The following is a 16,812-nucleotide window of genomic DNA, read 5'->3' as shown; positions in this document are numbered from 1 at the left end:
ACACACAAGCTTTGTGGGGAGGCAAACTTGGGCTCCCATCTGGCCATCACCTGTCCAAGGAACATCTGATAAGGCTTTATTGGGAGGGGGAGCCTTGGCTGGCACTTGAGGGGTTGGGGGAATTTGGGGAGGCAGAGAGCCAGGGAAGGGGAGACCAGAAAAGCAAGAGGAGTGCTGGGCAATGGAGTTTGGGTAACTCAGGCAGAGGCCTTTTTAGCTTCTGCTTCCTGAAAACTATTCACTTCCTCACACCCCTGCTGGGGTGAAGGGAGCAGCCAGGGCTGTACAGGGGACACTGTGCAGCCACTGGCACATACCCTTCCCCTCGAGACTCCCACAGGCAAGGTAAGGAACAAGTCTTCTCTACTGCTCACATGGTGTCCTACCCAGGGGTAGGCATTTTTTTTAGGTCAATGTTTTAAAAGATTATTTTATTCGGTTCTTGGTTAGGGGCTTGTAAATGGGCTTTTCTTATGTTTGGGTTCTGAAAATGTTAGCATAGGTTGAGGGGAGGTAGAGCTACTTTTGAAACTAGCACCTGGCATGAGACCTGCAACTTGACAGGCAATATGGGAGCAGAAATAGGTTGTAGAGGGCTGTGGAGCTGAGCTGGGGACAGCCCAGGGTCCCCTTAGAGTGAGGAAGGAGGGATATCAGGTTGAAACTTCTTGGGAAAGCATCACTTGAGATTTCTTTTTAAAAAAATACATACATGTGCATATTTTAATATATTATGTGAAATAAAGGTTAAATTCCCAATTACTCTCATCCTTATTTTCTAATGTTTCTCTCTATTTATTTATTATGTATTTATTTTTCATTGAGTTTATTGGGGTGACATTGGTTAATAAAATTATATAGGTTTCAGGTGTACAATTCTACATCATCTGTATATTGTATAATGTGTTCATCATCCCAAGTCATCTCCTTCCATCACCATTTATCTCCAATTTACCCTCTTCTACCTCCCCCCATTCCCCTTCCCTTTGCTAATCGCCATACTGCTTTAGATGAGTGGATAAAAAAGCTGTGGTACATTTACACAATGGAATACTACTCGTCTGTAAAACAGAAGAAAATCTTACCTTTTGCGACAGCATTAATGGACCTGGAGAGTATTATGCTAAGGGAACTAAGCCAGTCAGAGAAAGACAAGAACCATAAGATTTCACTCATATGTGGAATCTAATGAACGAAATAAACTATTAAAGTGGAAGCACTTGAGATCTCTGTAGAGGGCTGTGGTGAGCCCTCCCTCCTAGGACCCCTTCCCCTGCATTCCTGTGGGATCTCTCCCCTCCCTTCTTTACTGTCCCTTTTCTTTCCACATCACTTACACCTGAGGAGTTCCTAAGGAAGTGAGAGGAACTCTAGGCTATGAGACAGTTTGGGAGCCTAGAGACAGGGGCATGAAGTCTCATAACTATGCCAGGGTCACCGGCCCCTACCCCCACAACTTACTGGGGTGGGAGCCAGAGACACAAGCACTTCTGCTGCCCTGTGACTGAGGGCACCAGAATTAATCCCTCCCCACAGCAGAGAGGTGACTGCAGCCCTTAAGTGAATGCTTGGCATTTCAACAGTGCCTTCGTCTTTCTTTAAAGCAATGCCACCTTAGTCCTCTCAGTTTTTGCATTCCACAGAATATCCTCAGATGAACTTAGCCTCTCTGTGCCTCAGTTTCCTTAGTATAATACGGGGTTGTGGCCTGGCTGGTGTTGCTCAGTGGTTGAGCATCGACCCATGAACCAGAAGGTCAAGGTTCAATTCCCGGTCAGGGCACAGACCCAGGTTGTGGGCTCAATTCCCATTTCGGGGTATGCAGGAGGCAGCCGATCAATGATTCTCTCTCATCATTGATATTTCTATCTCTCTCTCCTCTCCCTTTCTCTCTGAAACCAACGGAAATATACTTTAAAAACCCCAAAATGAGGTTGTAATGGGGACTAAGGAAGTCAGGACAGGTGATGTGCTTAGAACAGTGCTTGGCACATGGGAAGCACTCCCTACCAGTTTGCTAGTATCCTCTAGCTATGTCCCTTTAAGCAAGCCACTTTCTCTTTTTTCTGAGTCCCACTTTCTTCATCTGTAAAAATGAAGGGGCTCATGGCACTGAAGGACTTTCCAGGTGCCTGCCAGCTCTGACCCTCTAGGATGCTATATGTCTGAGGTAGGGAGAACAGAGATTATTATTCTATAAAAATGCATGAGGGGGGACTGAGAACCCCCAGAAGATAAAGTGACCTGCCGAGGATCACACAGCCAGTTACCGGGCAAGCTGGGGTTAGGATCCAGGGCACCAAACATCTAGTTTCAGGCCATTGGGCTGGCCTGGCTGCAGTCTGCCAGTACTTTAACACCCAAGGAAGATTAGAAAGCATTTGTTTTGCGCAATAGTGAAAGAAACGGAGGTTCCTGCAGCCTCTAGGGCTAAAGGAAGCTTATGTAGACCCACATAATCCAGCGTGGCCTTCCTCACTGGGCAAGGTCCCTGCTTCCTGCCCTATGCCTATTTCTTCTCCCAGAGCACTGATCCCTCTTACTTGAGGTCACTGCTTACTGGGACCTCAAGGAAGCTCTATTCATGAGCAGATGCTGCACGCACGCACACACACACACACACACCTTCAAGGTGACCTGGGTAGGTGAGGGGGTTGAGGCCCAGAAAAGCCCAAGGAGACCCAGTAAGCCCTGGACAGAAGCAGACTCGGGAGTGGAACTCAGGCTTCTGAGCCCCTGGCTGGTGTAGAAAGGAGCCTGACTTCGCAATCCTATGCCAGGTTCTGCCCAAGCTAATGCTGCCACAGAGAGGAGAGAAGGCTGAGGGCCTGATCTGTTCCTGTGGAGGCCCTATGGGTTGTTTAGGACACTGGAAGTTTCCAGTGGCCGAGGCTCACTGGAGGGTGGGGAAGGGGAGGGGGAAAGGTGGGGGGAAAGGGGTGCGAGGCGGGGAGGTGTGCAAACCCCTACTGGGAGATGGCAACTGACCTAAGCTAAGAGTGGAGCCAGGTTTGAGGCTTGACTCGCCAACTAGTGGCTCTGTGAATTTGAACAAGAGCCTTGACCTCCCTGAGCCTGTTTCCCCATCTATAAATTGGAGATGATGATGGCTCCTGTCCACTTAGGGTTTTAGCGTGAGGCTCCGTGAAGATATTAGCTCCCACTGGTGAGCTCCTATTGTGGGTTGGGCACAGTGCCCAACCCACTTTACCTGCATCATCACATTCAGTCCTGACTAACAGTACTGAAATGTAGGCAGAGTATCCCATCCAGTGTGGAAACAGGGCTCACTGAGACCAAGACGCTGGCTTTCAAGTCTCACAGATAAGTAATTAGTGGTGCTAATGATACCATTGTAATTAAGTAGTTATATTAACAACAGGAAAGGAGCAAACGGAAGGCTATACATTATAGGCATGTTCCCTGCAAAATATTTGGGGAAGGGACTGGACAAAGGGAAGACAGATACATGCCCAGTAAAATTGGGATGACTAGGGAAGGTACTTGACTGTCAAGCACACCTGGGGACAGAGATGGTTGACCAGAATGGGCAAGGCCACTGTAAGCCCTCAGAGATTTGGGATACTTAATTCCCTGAACAAAGAAGCTTGCTCTCTTGCGCTCTTGGGCACTCTTAGTTCCTCTTAGCACACTTGGCTCATGGCTCACACTTGGCTTCCTGGCACTGTCCCATGTGGTCCACACACACAATGGACTAATGGACTACAACTAGCCTGATGCTGCACTAGACCTATCTCCAACATGGAAAGGAAACTCTGGTCACTGGCTTTACTTCTAGCTTTACTGAAACCCCATCTACACTTCTATGACTGGGCTAAGGGAAATGGGACTTTGGAAACACGAGGATTTAATTCCACGCAAATAAAAATCATTCATTCTCCCATGTGAATCTCAGAACATTTCTTTTCTCAATATATAAGAAGTCCACCCCCAGCAGCACCCAGTGGGGAAGAGGAGCCCCTCACTTCACCTGATATCACTAGGATTGGAACTCTGATCTGACTCTGTTGGACTTTTTCCCTCACGATGCCATGGAAGAGCCTAATTTCCACCCACAGCAACTCCAGACTTCCCCCTTTCACCGAAAGTCATTTCCTTTGTTTGTATAATTATTATCGGTTAGCATGGCCTGGAGGCCAACTCATAACCAGTTTATTAAATTTCCTTAATTTTAGACCTCACTGCAGAATGGAAGTCTCCCTTTGGGCCCTAGGCAAGAGTTCAAGGGCTGAGTTGAAGGGCTTCATCTGAGACAGGTTTCAGCAAACTGTGTTCCAACACCTGTTTTCCTAAATAAAGTTTTGTTGGAACACAGCCACACCCATTCACTTACTCTTTGTCGATGGCTGCTTTTGCACGACAACGGCTGACTCGAGTAGTTGGCACAGAGACCAAATGATCCACAAAGTAAAAAAACAAAAAAAAAAAAACAAAAACCATACTATCTGGCCTCTTACAGGAAAAGTTTGCTGACCCCTGATTTTCAACATTCAAGGAAATGTTCTGGATGCAGCTCCAGCCTTTGGCTGAAGTTCAAGGTAGCAGCAAGGGAAGTCCCTTGCCAGGCTCCCTCTCTGAGCACTGGCCAGTAGGAAAAGAAAATGGACTTTTTCAAAGGGACCCTGGAGAGGCCTTCCATTTGGGGGGTTCCAGAGAAATGCTGGCTGAGTCAGCAGCCCCTTCTAGGGCCGGGAGCAGAAAGCAGTAAGTCCTTTGCTGCCATGCACGTTGCCATTCATGTTTCCATTCTTGTTGCCATTTAGCTGGCAGAGGTTCACTCTATCAGAAAGAAACTCTGGATTAAGAAATTTCTGTTAAATAACCTTTAGGCCTGAAAAATAGAATTATATAAGCATCTCAGAAAAGCCACTCAGGCCAGGTCCCACAGTTCCCTCTGTGACAGAGAAGCCCAGCTCCATTTGGGGATACCAAATCAGCCAGGGCCTGTGGGAGAATCTGAAGTGCTAGGCTTCAAAGTGGCTAGGACTCGTTTTCCACCACACCTGGGGCCTGAAAAGCTGTGTGTGGTCTCAGTCTGTTTGCCTCCCTAATCTCTGTAATTTCTGAGGCTGCCTAATTTCCTAATGGATTTGAAGCATCATTGCTTTTAGGTTCTCTGCCCCCTCAACCTCTAGGTCCAGGACGTATGGTCCAGAAACAGTTATGTGAGCTCCTTTTATTTTCTCTGCATTTACTTTTTAAAAAATATATTTTTATTGATTTCAGAGAGGAAGGGAAAGGAAGAGAGAGACAGAAATATCAGTGATGAGAGAGAATCATTGATCGCTGCCTCCTGCACGCCTCACACTGGGGATTGAGCCCGCAACCCGGGCATGTGCCCTGCCCTGGAATCGAATGGTGACCCTCCTGGTACATAGATCCACGCTCAACTACTGAGCCACAGCAGCCGGGCTCCTCTGCAAACCCCTATTCGTTCTATTGTATTTATTTGGACAAGTCAAGATATTGCCAAAGGGTGGCGATGCCTATGTTCTGCCTTCTTTTGGTGTGACACCAGTTTTCTTTCCCCTCACCCTCTGCCCCAAGGAGCTCAGACTTCCAGTCACCCACTAGCACCCAGTTGATTACATGTGCCCGAGGACACTGGTGGCTTCTCCCCATCATGTCCCCATCTCCACTGCCCAGCATCCTCCTGCCAGCTTAAACAGATTCAATTGGGCCTTCGGGAGCCAGTGTTAGTTGGTCAGCCTCCATTAACCTTTCTCTGATCCCACCAGCCATCCATTTCTCTTGCACCTACTGAAAATACCAAACATGCTTTGTACTTAACTCTGCTCTCTAATTAGGGGACCTCCTATAGTACCATAGGAAGAGTGCATTCTAGAATTCGAGGTCCAGATTTTAGATCCACTTACTGGCTGGGAGCCTTTGGGCAAGTCACTTCACCTTTCTGAGCCTGTTTTCTCATTTGTAAAATGGGTATCACGGTCTTTGTTGCCCAATTGTTAGGATGATAAAATGAATTGATTTTTTTGTGTGTGTTGTTGTTGTTTTCAGTTCCATTGGGTTAAAGTCAGGGTGTCAACAGGGCTGGTTCCCTCTGGAGGCTCTGAGGGGAAAATAATTTCCTTGCCCTTTTCAGCTTCTAGTGGCCTTGACTTGCAAACCCTTCACCATCTTTAGAGTGCATCACTTCAATCTCTGTTTCCATGGTCACACCCGAGTTGATGTTTGTTTTTTTAAGCACTAAACTGTTAAAGGGCTACACACATATGGGTCAGTAGTAAGTTGTCCTGCCCTGTCACCTCCCCCTTCCTCTTGGTTTCATGTGAAACTAGAGCTTTGGGGGTGATTGGGAGATAACAGATGAATCAGCATAAAGCCAGCCCACCCAAAACCTCCTTGCCTAAAACCAATGACTCTGACAACCAGTTTGCCTAAAAGTCAAAGTAGTAATTTTGAAAGAAGTCACTTTGTACCAATTTTCTTAAGAGGCACTTCCACCATAATGTCATATTTTTAAATCTCTCTGTCACAATCCGCAGCATTTTGTCGATGATGAGATCGTTTTGTATGCTGGTGGATGGCTTTTTCTATTTTATCTCCTATTGAGCACTGTTATGACTTTTTAGCAAGTTTGCTGAAAACCTTCTCTTAAAATTGTATATTTCTACTACTAAATACTTGTCAAATCTACAGCATTTCCCACAAGATGTATTGAGTGCATTTTTTTTTTTTTATCACTCCCGGCTCTTCCTTGCTGGGTTTGACTGCATCCTACATGTCTGTTTGCACCTAAGGAGTTGATTAACTGAATTAGCATGTACCCAATGTTCCTTTGTGTTCTTCGAGGTATTGGCATTTTGGTAACAAGCATGAAGGAGTGAGACAGATGGGGCAGAATTGTATCGGACTGCTTGCATCTTCTTTTTCATGCTATCTCATTCATCAAGCACCTCTACTTTGTGAAACATAAAATGATACATACAAAGTCATTACCAAATGTATTTATTGCAGGAAACATAACATTTTTCAAGAGAGGCAAACTGGCTAAAAGGTCCCAAAAGTGTTCAAAAAGTAGAAGACACCCACCAAGGATACAAAACAACTTTTAGTAGAAATCCCACCTTTAACCAGAATGTTCTTAAATACAATTGCTTTCTAAAAATCCTTTTTGATGACACTGCAAAAAAAAAATTGGGACACCCAAACTGATGCCAAAACACTTCAAAGTGGACTGAATTTTATGTGAACCGGCCGTTAAACCTAGAGATTCCTTTTGTGAGTTTGTGGCAAATTGGTTTGTGGCCATTTGACCTGGAACCGATTTGGGATGCAAGCGTACTGCCTTGCATGTGCAACATGTGGGCCTGGGGACAACCATGGACCTCAGGGGACAGTAAGGGCTCTCCTGAACATGACCTCCACGAGTAAGGGCAAATTATCATCTTTAACTCTTTATTATAAAGACATATTTACATAGAACAATCTTTACAAACACAGTGAACACAACTATGGGAAGGGGACAATTTCTTAATGAAAAGGGCCTTAATATCTTTGTATAAATTAGTATAAGAATCATACACAACCACTTTAAATAAGACAGGCCCCCAGCCCCTCACTGCCCTCCACTGCCATGTCCCGCCTTCCTCCCTTCCCCATGGGGCTGGCAGCTGATGAGTCAGGAGATACAGAGAGGAAGAGGGCGAAGAAGGCCCAGCCCCTGGTGGGGGCATCAGTGGCAGAAGAGGCTTTTTGGACACTGGCCAGCCCCTACTCTGAGTCTGAGGGGTGTGGGGGGAGGCAAGTGCCCAGGTGGGCTCCCAGGGTGGGCCTTAAAGCAGCAGCAGCAGTAGCATTAGCAGCAGCAGAGGTAAGGGTGAGAGGCGGGTAGGCAACATAAGGGTTATTGTGGGACTCGGGGGCCCTGACTCCCCCTCTCCCCAAACATACATATGTGGCTGTCAGGCTCTTGTCTCCCCTTTTCTTCACTCCTGGGAGGCCTCTGAGAAGGAAGCCTGCTCAGACCTATACTTCCTCCCATCCTTCCTTCTCTCCTTCACCTCTTCCTTCCCTTCTTCCTTCTCTCCCTCCCCCTCCCACAAAGGGAAGGCCACTGGGAAAGAAAGTCCAGTCAACATGAAGGGAAGGCTATTGAGTCCAATTACTCAAGGCCAACTCCAAGCTTCTGAAAACCAGTGCTGGGGTTGGACTGTTAATCTCAGTGCCTGAGCTGCCCCTATGAAAACATCGGGGGTCTGAGAGTGCTGACGGAATGGGGTCAGCTGGCCAGTTAAGGAATTTTTCAGCCCAGGTTGGGGAATGAAGCAGCAGAGGCAGGCCAGGAAGGCTGGAGCAGCTCTGTCCCCACACCACCGCCACCATACCACTGCCACGGTGGGGCAGTTCACAGTCCACTATCCTCTCCCCTCCCAGCCGGCCCCAGCCCCAACCCCAAGAAAAGGCACTTAATACATTTTGAAAAGACATCAACAAGGAAGAGGACATCATCAAGTGGGACTTGGGAGACCTAGGTCCTCATTCTGGCTATGCAGTGACCCTCCGTGGGTCACTGTCCCTCTCTAGGCCTCTGTCTTTGCAGGAGTTTGCATAAGGAGGCAGAGCTTAGTGATCTGCAAGATTCCTTTTGACTCTGATATTCTGTGATTCTTGGCAAAAACATGTCTGCTTGGCTTTTGCTCCTGGGAGAGTATGGAGCCACCTCAGGCCCATCGCCCTCCCCTCCTGAGCTAGAGCTTGAACTTGCTGGTGAGGGGTGGGTAGAGGAAGTTAGGGAGCAGTGAGTTGGGGGAGTGTTAGAAGACACAGATGAGAGAAGTGACAGAGTGCTGTGTGTCCCTCTCCTTTGCCTCTTGAGAAAGCAGCCATAAAGCTATTCCTCCTCTTCTCCAATGCTACACCCCTCCCCTTCACCAGAGCACCAACCCCCCCCCCACACACACACACACATACTCCAATGCCCCCAAGGCACCCTGTCTGCATGCCAAAGCTCCTGGCCTCTAACTAGAGTCTCTCATTGCTCATCTCTTTACTTCCCTCTGGAGGCCTGCTAAAGGTCCAACTGGCGTGAAAACCTGGGATCTGCTGGAGCCCATTGAAGAAGGGAGTGTTTCCATGCAGCCCCCAGGGCAAACCTGAGGAAGGGAGGGCTGCTTGGAGGTTGGGGTATTAGGTGGGAGAGGTGGATACTAAAGCAGGACGAGATCCAGAAAAAGGACGGCCTTCCAGTGCTGGGTCTCCAAAGTCAGTCCAGAGAAGGGCCACGTCATTCAGGGAGGCTGGTGGGTGAGAAGAGCTGGGACCATCAGCAGCTAGGACGTGTGCAAGATGAGAGGCGAATGGATATAAGGGCTCCAGAGAAGCAGACCAATCTATGGAGTAGAGAGAAGTGCAGGGGGGAAGTACTTGAGGGCCCCTTCAGTCCTAAAGAGACAAAAAATGACCAGAGAGAAATCATTGACATGTTTCTGTCAAAGGGATCACCTGGGGAAAGGAGAAGAGACAGCCTTCGTTCTGCCCCCTCCTCACAACCCTAAACTTAAAGCCCAAAGCCTCTGAGTTGGTGCCACCTTATCCTGCTACAGGGAAAGAGACAACAGGCCAGGCCTCAGAAACAGACTTAGGCACTGCTCTCTCTGCTGTCACCTTTCTCTCCTTCCCTGGGCAACTCTTCTAATTCTCTGCCTGCTGCCCCCAAGGCTCTCTGCCCCCTCCCTCCTCCAGCTCTCTGGTGAGGATCCACAGCTCATCAAGATCCCTTAGGACTTCTAGAACTCTCCAACTAGGTCAGCCTACCCAACCCCAAGGTGGAGGGGAGCCAACACCCAACTCCTGGGAAGCCAGGAGATTGGCTCCCAAGTGACAGGCCCCTCTCTGGGCCTCGGTCTCCTCTCCTGCAAAATGAGGGGGTGAGATGGGTGCCCTGTAAGTCCCGTTGTGTGTGATGCCAGGATTTCTTGGGGCGGGTGTCTGACCAGTGATGAGCACAGGGTCACCCAGCTTCCAGGCTGATCCTCCCCCAGCCCTCCCACACCACCCACTGACCAGAGGCTCAAGTACCTGCTTCAGAAAGGCATGGGGCCCTTATGAGAGAGGCGTGGCCGCTGGCGGCGGAATTTTCTCCGACCTCCCTGCCAGGGCCCTGGTCCATTCCTGGACCCTCTGGGCTGCACCAGGTGGTGAATATTGCCTTCCTCCAGCCCCTTCCCGGCAGAAGGCTGTGGCAGGGGCCCTGCAAGAAGGAGAAAGCCTGTTAGCAGGAAGGCTGGTTCAAATAAGCAGAGGACCGCAGACCACAGGCCTGTGGCAGGGGACAATCTTTCCATGAGGCGGCATTCCTCAAAGCTTTTCTTTGTTTTTGTCTTCTATCTTGATGAACAATTTGCAATTTTTACACTGTCCTGGGGCAAATGGAACCTACCTCACATCTTGACAGTTATGGAACTGAGTTTATGTCCTTTTGACAGTCCTGTCATGTTTTTGGCAGGCACAAACTTGTTCTTTGTTGAGAACATAATTGGGGGTGCAGTTGGGGACACTGTGCCTGTACTTGGCTGGGGCACAGCAGGCAATAAAACCCCCTGGCAACTGATACACTAGAGACATTTCAAGCACACGACACATCAGTGAAATGAACGCCGCCGCCACCACGTACCCATCACCCAGATGCAAGAGGGAGTCACGTATGCCTTTGTTATCCCTTTTCTTTTTTTTTCTTTGCTGAAGTACTTTAAAGCCAAATCTGGAACATCATGTCATTGTACTCCTAGGTCCTTTGCTATGCGATGCCCCACTTTTTTTTTTTAATCCTCACCTGAGGATATTTTTCCATTGGCTTTTAGAGAGAATGGAAGGGAGAGAGAGACAAAGAGGGAAACATTGATGTGAGAGAGACACATCCCAACCAGGGCTGGGGATCAAGCCTGAAACCTAGGTGCATGCCCTTGACCAGAATTGAACCCGGGACCCTTTAGTCCCCAGGCTGACACTCTTTCTGCTGAGCCAAACCACCTAGGGCTGAGATGGCCCACTTTTGAGTACTGGAGATCTCATACCTCACCCCTGGCATCTCACCAGTGTTTAGGCATCTCCTGGGCTCACATCTCCTGTGGCCACCCTGTGGGAATGGCTGGGGGAGGGGAAGTCCTCTGACTCTTATGTGTGCCTTATGCTGGTTCTACTCAGCCTGTGACCAGATTTAGAGACCAATAAATATTACATGAATAAATGAATGAATGAATGAATGAACAAATGAGTGAATGGCCACCTGAAGCAGCAAGTCTGTGCATGAGGAGGGGACTGAGCTGCTGCAGTCGGCACCTCCCCTCCAGATGCCCTATCTCCTTTCATATCACATGCCAATCCTCTACCTGATGCAAATTCCTGCCATTTCAATCCCAGTTGGCTTCTCTTCTGCTCTCTTGGACCCTGCTCTGCATCTGTCCACATTTGGCTTAGAGTAGAAGCCTTCTGATGCCAGACCAAGCCCTGGCAGTAGACTTCAAGTGGTGCTGGGTGTTCCTGGTTTCCATGAGGCAGAAGGCACATGGGCCCGCTCTCACAGAGACTGCAGTCTAACCAAGGAAGACTGGAAATGGCAGAGCAGGGAGATGAGATGGTGCTGGGCAAGAGGCAGTCTGGCAGGGTGCTCATGAGATGCCTAGTGGGGGGCTAGCCTGCAGAAATATGGCTTCCAAAGCAGTGATCAGAAATCCCAGCCTCTCTTCCCCAACATCATTGGATTTACCTTCAGCTATATCTCTCTCCCTGGAGCCCAGTTCCACCCATCTAAGAATCCCTACCACTAGTTTACAGTTTCCATATAACCATCCACCTCATTGGATGCCCCTGGCCATTCCTCCTTTCCCTCCTCCCTGCCTCCAGGATCCTTCCTTGGTTCCTTGATCCTTCCTTGGTTCCTTGGCTCTTGTGATTCCTCCTCCACTTGCACACAATTTCCAATTGTTGATCCTCCTCTTGGGTTGAAAGTAGGTGAGTTTGTTCTTAGGGCCCTCCCTGCCCAGGCTCTTGGGGCCCGCTGCTCGCTCGCTCTCTGTCTCTCCTCATTCTACACACACACACACACACACACACACACACACACACACACAAAATCTAGTCCTCCACAACACTCCCCTCCACACACACACCGGGAGAAAAGTCACAGGCCCATTACAACCCTGCTGTTTACCAGCCACACTTCTATGCTTCTGGTTGGGGTGGGTTAATATGTCAACTCCTCCCCTAAACCCATCACCTAATGAGAATTAAAATACAAATTAGACTTCCTCTTTAGGGCAGTAGGCATGGACAGGGGCCAGGAGGTCGCTTCCAACTGTCATAGAGTTATCTACCCTCTTAGCTACACTGGCAAAGGGTCTGGGCCAGGGGGGCAGGGAGGACAGAAGGGCCTTCACTAAGTCCCTTACTGGAGCTGCTTCAGCTTCTTCCCTGTGCTTTGGGGTCCCCTCCAGGCTCTCCTTGTGCACTGAGGCTGATGAGAATAATGTTGATGAGGATGCAGTGCCAGAGAAATACTCAGGGCAGGAAGGACTGTGCTGAGAGTGTGGCCAGGCACAGGGAAGGACCCTAGGAGCTTTGACAATGTAAGCGAGACCTTGGTTCTTGCATCCCTGCCAACTACTGGGGGTGGAGTGGGCATGGGGCAATGGCACAGGCTATGGCCCAGGGGTACAGTAGGCATGGAGAAGAGAGGCATGGTGTGTGGACTGGGGAGTGCGTCATCTCCAAATGCTCAGCACCCAGGACTGTGAGTGTTGGTGGGAGGGTAGGGGTGATGGGTCCTAAGGGGAGAGGGTGGCAGAGAAACAGGATGGGAAACAAGGATGGTGCCTCAGACTCTGGCCAGGGAGAAGTCTAGACTCTAAGCCTGCAGGAACTCCCTGAGCTGACTGAGCACTCAGCCAGGCCCTGGAGATCAGCCACTCAGAAGCCCCTGGCATTTTGCATCCCATCGGGTGGGGTGGCTCACTGTCCTTGTAACCAGAAGTCTGCAGCTCCTCCCGCACCCTGATCTCATCACCCACCTGTTTCCTACTTTTGATTCTGAGTCTGGCTCACCCTAAGATAAGCGGACACCTGAAACCCAGGCTTTATCCTGTCCAAAGGGATTTTTAAAGGCTGTTAATTCTCATCATTGCAGAGGTCCTGGTTATACAAAAGAATTCCCCTTTAAAAATGGGGGCCTTTCTCAGTGCACTTGGTCTCTTCCAACTCATTTGCTACTTACCAGGAGGCTGGAGCAATCCTCCAAATAATCTCCAGGCTAGAGGCACTCGAGCCATCGCTCTCCAAAGTGCCACCAGCAATGAAGCCCCAGCATCTCTGTGCTGAGAACCACAGTCAGCAATGAACAGGGTTTGATTTTCCAGCAGCCTGAAATCCAGGCCTGCCAATGCACAATGAGGTATGTGTGGCTTTCAGGAACACCAGCCTCACCAGGAATGATGCACCTGTTTTTCCTCTTGTCATCTAGCCTATCTTGTGATGGCTTTAAAAGCCCACATGGGTGCTCTTGTGGGGACCCTGCTAGCTATGTCCCCTCCACTACTCAGGGTCCTGCATGTGTCCCCAGGATGAAGCCTACTTCGTTTTCCCAACCCCCATCCCAGTGCCCTGAGTGATCTTCTCATGCCAGCTTTGCCACCCTTGGACATCTTACGCTCTGGCAGCCTGGCCTTCCACTTGCGTTAGTCCTGTGCCACTAAGAGGCCTGACTCAGGTTACATGGATGCTTAGCACATAGGAACTGGGGATGGAGCCGTGATTGCCCCGCCCTAAGTGGGAGGGGTACAGCAGGCTGTTCTCATACTATCACTGTGACTGCAGGCGTTGAGCTAGGCCTGGAAAGGGGGAGGAGAAGGAGAAGGAGAGAAAGAAAGGTACTCAGACAGAGAACAAGGAACACTTGGCCCTGGCCCAGCAGCTCTCAGACTCAGAAGAGCAAAGTGTATCCCAGGTCAGGAGGCAGTGGAGGAGTATGTGTGTACTGGGTGGAGGGGTGGGGGGCATTCCAACTCAGGACAGAGTGTATTGTGGAGAAAGTAAGGTTTTCAGGCCTGGGACTTTGCCTGGGGACTCTGGATGGGGAAAGCAGACAAGTCTTGGCCACGGGAAAGGAGGTTCTGGGGTTCCTGTTTCTGACCCAGGACAGAAAGCAGGAGGAACAAGACATGGGTACCTAGATCCTTGGCTGGTTGCCACCTGTACGGAGGTGCCCATCCTTGGCTCCAGGAGAGGTTATGGGGTGGAGAAGGCAATGAACCCCCTGGGAGTTTGCTGTGCTAGGCTTAAGCAAAAGGTGAAAGCAATGAATTGACCCAAATCAGGATAGATAAAAGATAGATAGCCTAATGAAGAAGAGTGAATTCAAGCAAGAAGTGACAGGGTCTGGGCCAGATGTAGTGTCCCCTCCCTCTGAAACCAGCTCTCCCCTTTACCAGTACTGCCCTAACAGCTGGATCCCAAAAGGGCACTAGTGGTAGTCAGTTGGCGAAGGGTCTCCCCATAGCTTCTGGGGAAGCACCAGCTACGCAGATCAGGCAAACCCAGCTTCCTCTGGAACACCCTCTCTGCAGCCATTCTTTCTTCCCCGAAAGCATCATCTTGGACTATTTAGCAGTAGTGGTGTCAGGTGGGTGTCTTGTCTTGCCAACTACACTGGATGGTAGGCTCATAGAGGAGGCCCAGGTGGTGTCTTTCATTCATATATTTTGCTCTCTTCCTGCCATTGACTGCCTGACAGGAGTTTCTAAGGAAAAAGCCTGCTCCCTTCGTATCAAGGAGGTGGCTGACCCAGAGCCCTGAGAGGAAGACCACTGGACAGCTAGCTGAAGGCAGGCGATGCCAGACCCAACCAACGTGCCTTTCTGAGGAGCCAGGCAGTGCTCCAGGGCCAGGGCAGTGTCATAAGACAAGAGCAGAGAAAGGAGGGGACCTACAAAGAGAGAGAGCTAGAGCCCCATCGGGCCCCTCAGAGGTTCCTGGGCTGCAGGCCATTGTCCTGCTCCGGAGGGTCTGGGACCAAGTGCTCTTCCTGGAGGAAACTTGCTGCCCTGTCTTCTGTCCCCCTCTGCTCCCACCTCCTGTGACTCCCTCCAGTCCTAGCACAGGCTTTAATCCACCCGGTCTTGGCCTTTCTTTCTGTGGTGCCGGGCAGGCAGCAGCAGTGACAGCCAGATCACAGGACTGTGGCAGCTGGAGGTGGGAGCTGGCAGCCTCAGGACACACTGACACACAGAGGACAGGCAGCCTGGGGTGGGACCGCTAGGGCTCAGGGAGGGCAAGGGAGCGCCAGTGCCAAGTGTGCCAGGCTGGGCATGTGGTGCAGGTGGGGGCAAAAGGATTCCTCCTCCCTGAGCTGCGTGGAGGCATCACGTTAGGCACTGTTTCCCGGTTTGGCGCCCGGAGACAGGGCACTAAGGTGAAGCATGCCTGTACCTGGGGCAAAGGGGAGGCTGAGCCAGGATATCGAAGAACAGAGTCTGTGGACCTCCTGCGCAGGAGCAGAAGAGACCAGACAGGACATTGGAGTAAGTGTGGAGAGGACCAGCTTGGCCAAGGGGAGGCTGCCTCTGCCCACATGCAGCTGAAGGAGCAACAGCTGGGCTCCACTCCCCCGCAGCTCCGCTCCTGCCTATGCAACAAGTGTCACGTCTGCATCTTGGCACATCATCTCCAGTATCTTGCCCCCTAGGACCAGACCAGGCGGCGGTTCCAAACCTCCAGGGTCTAGAAAACTTTGAACGAGGGAGCCCAGCCCACCGGGCTCAGGTCAGTTCACTTCATTGACCCACGAGGGGAGAGGGACGTGCCCCCCGCCACCCTCCACCACGTGGGATGTGGAGCGCGGGACCCGGGGAGCACGCCAGAGGCCCTGAGCTTCTCGGACTGTGAGGGGCAGCCTGGAGGGGCAAGGCGATGGGTCCCTGCCCTGGGCGCCCTGTCAGTCTGCGGCCGCCGGCGCGAGGCTGCCTGGCGGGCGCCGGGCTCCGGGAGGCGGAGAGCGCGGCATAGGCAGCGGGAGAGCAGGAGGGAAGCGCGGGCTACGGGAGGCACGCACTCACCTCCACACACCGCGGTCAGGGAGAGCCAGAGCAGCAGGAGCGCCTGCACGCACAGTCGCAGATTCATGCTGCTCCTCCGGCCTGGCCAGGAGGCGGGGAGGCGGAGAAGTCGGGCGTCCGCAGGCCAAGAAAGGCACTCGCCCCGGCTCGTGCGGGCTGGTGGGCGCGGAGCTCGCGGGGTTCCCGGGCCGCTCCGCAGGCTGGCCGGCCGTGCGCGCTTGCCGCCTGCCCTCTCCTGCAGCCTCTCCCTCCCTGGAACGGGCAGCACCGCCAAGCTGGCTTCAGAGGCTCCGGGAAGGCAGCGAGCTCTTTCCAAAGTGGCTGGCTGCTCGGCCGAGGCTCCAGCTGCCCGTGGTCCAGGCTGCCAGTGAGAATGCTCCCTGCTCACTCTAGGGGCTGCATTTTGTAGCCTGGAGCTTGGCAGAGAGCCCACTTGGTCATGTGGTCATCCGGAGGGCTGGAGGGGGGGGGCCAGGAAGAGGGAGAGGGGGCGAGCCTCCCGCACCGCCCCCCTCCAGGCACGCACTCTGCAGCCCCAGCCTGGGCGCCAGAGGGAACCTAGAGGTGGCCCCACAACAAAGGCTGCACTGCGCTCTGACAACCCACAAACGCTTCCCAGACAATGCCTGCCTGGCTGGGGCCAGAGGGTTTGAGAGACCTGAAGGATTTCAAACACAGGAAGAATTTGAGGCGGTAGAGGGGCACACTTAACCCTTTCTCACCC

General features: G+C 51.2%; 1 protein-coding gene across 1 annotated transcript; it reads right to left on the bottom strand.

Annotated features, from left to right (window-relative positions):
* Nucleotides 1-8,916: 8,916 nt before the first annotated feature.
* APLN (apelin) lies at nucleotides 8,917-16,452 on the bottom strand. The gene is made up of 3 exons (XM_036306189.1): nucleotides 16,089-16,452; nucleotides 10,063-10,234; nucleotides 8,917-9,426 (listed from the first exon to the last, which is right to left on the bottom strand). The coding sequence occupies exons 1-2, from the start codon at nucleotides 16,153-16,155 to the stop codon at nucleotides 10,068-10,070; spliced, it is 234 nt and encodes a 77-aa protein (XP_036162082.1). The 5' UTR covers nucleotides 16,156-16,452; the 3' UTR covers nucleotides 8,917-9,426; nucleotides 10,063-10,067.
* Between the last annotated feature and the right edge of the window lie 360 nt (nucleotides 16,453-16,812).

The sequence above is a fragment of the Myotis myotis genome, unplaced genomic scaffold, assembly GCF_014108235.1.
Source record: "Myotis myotis isolate mMyoMyo1 unplaced genomic scaffold, mMyoMyo1.p scaffold_m19_p_4, whole genome shotgun sequence".
In the NCBI taxonomy this organism is placed as follows: Eukaryota; Metazoa; Chordata; class Mammalia; order Chiroptera; family Vespertilionidae; genus Myotis; species Myotis myotis.
This window is presented reverse-complemented; position numbering and strand designations above follow the sequence as displayed.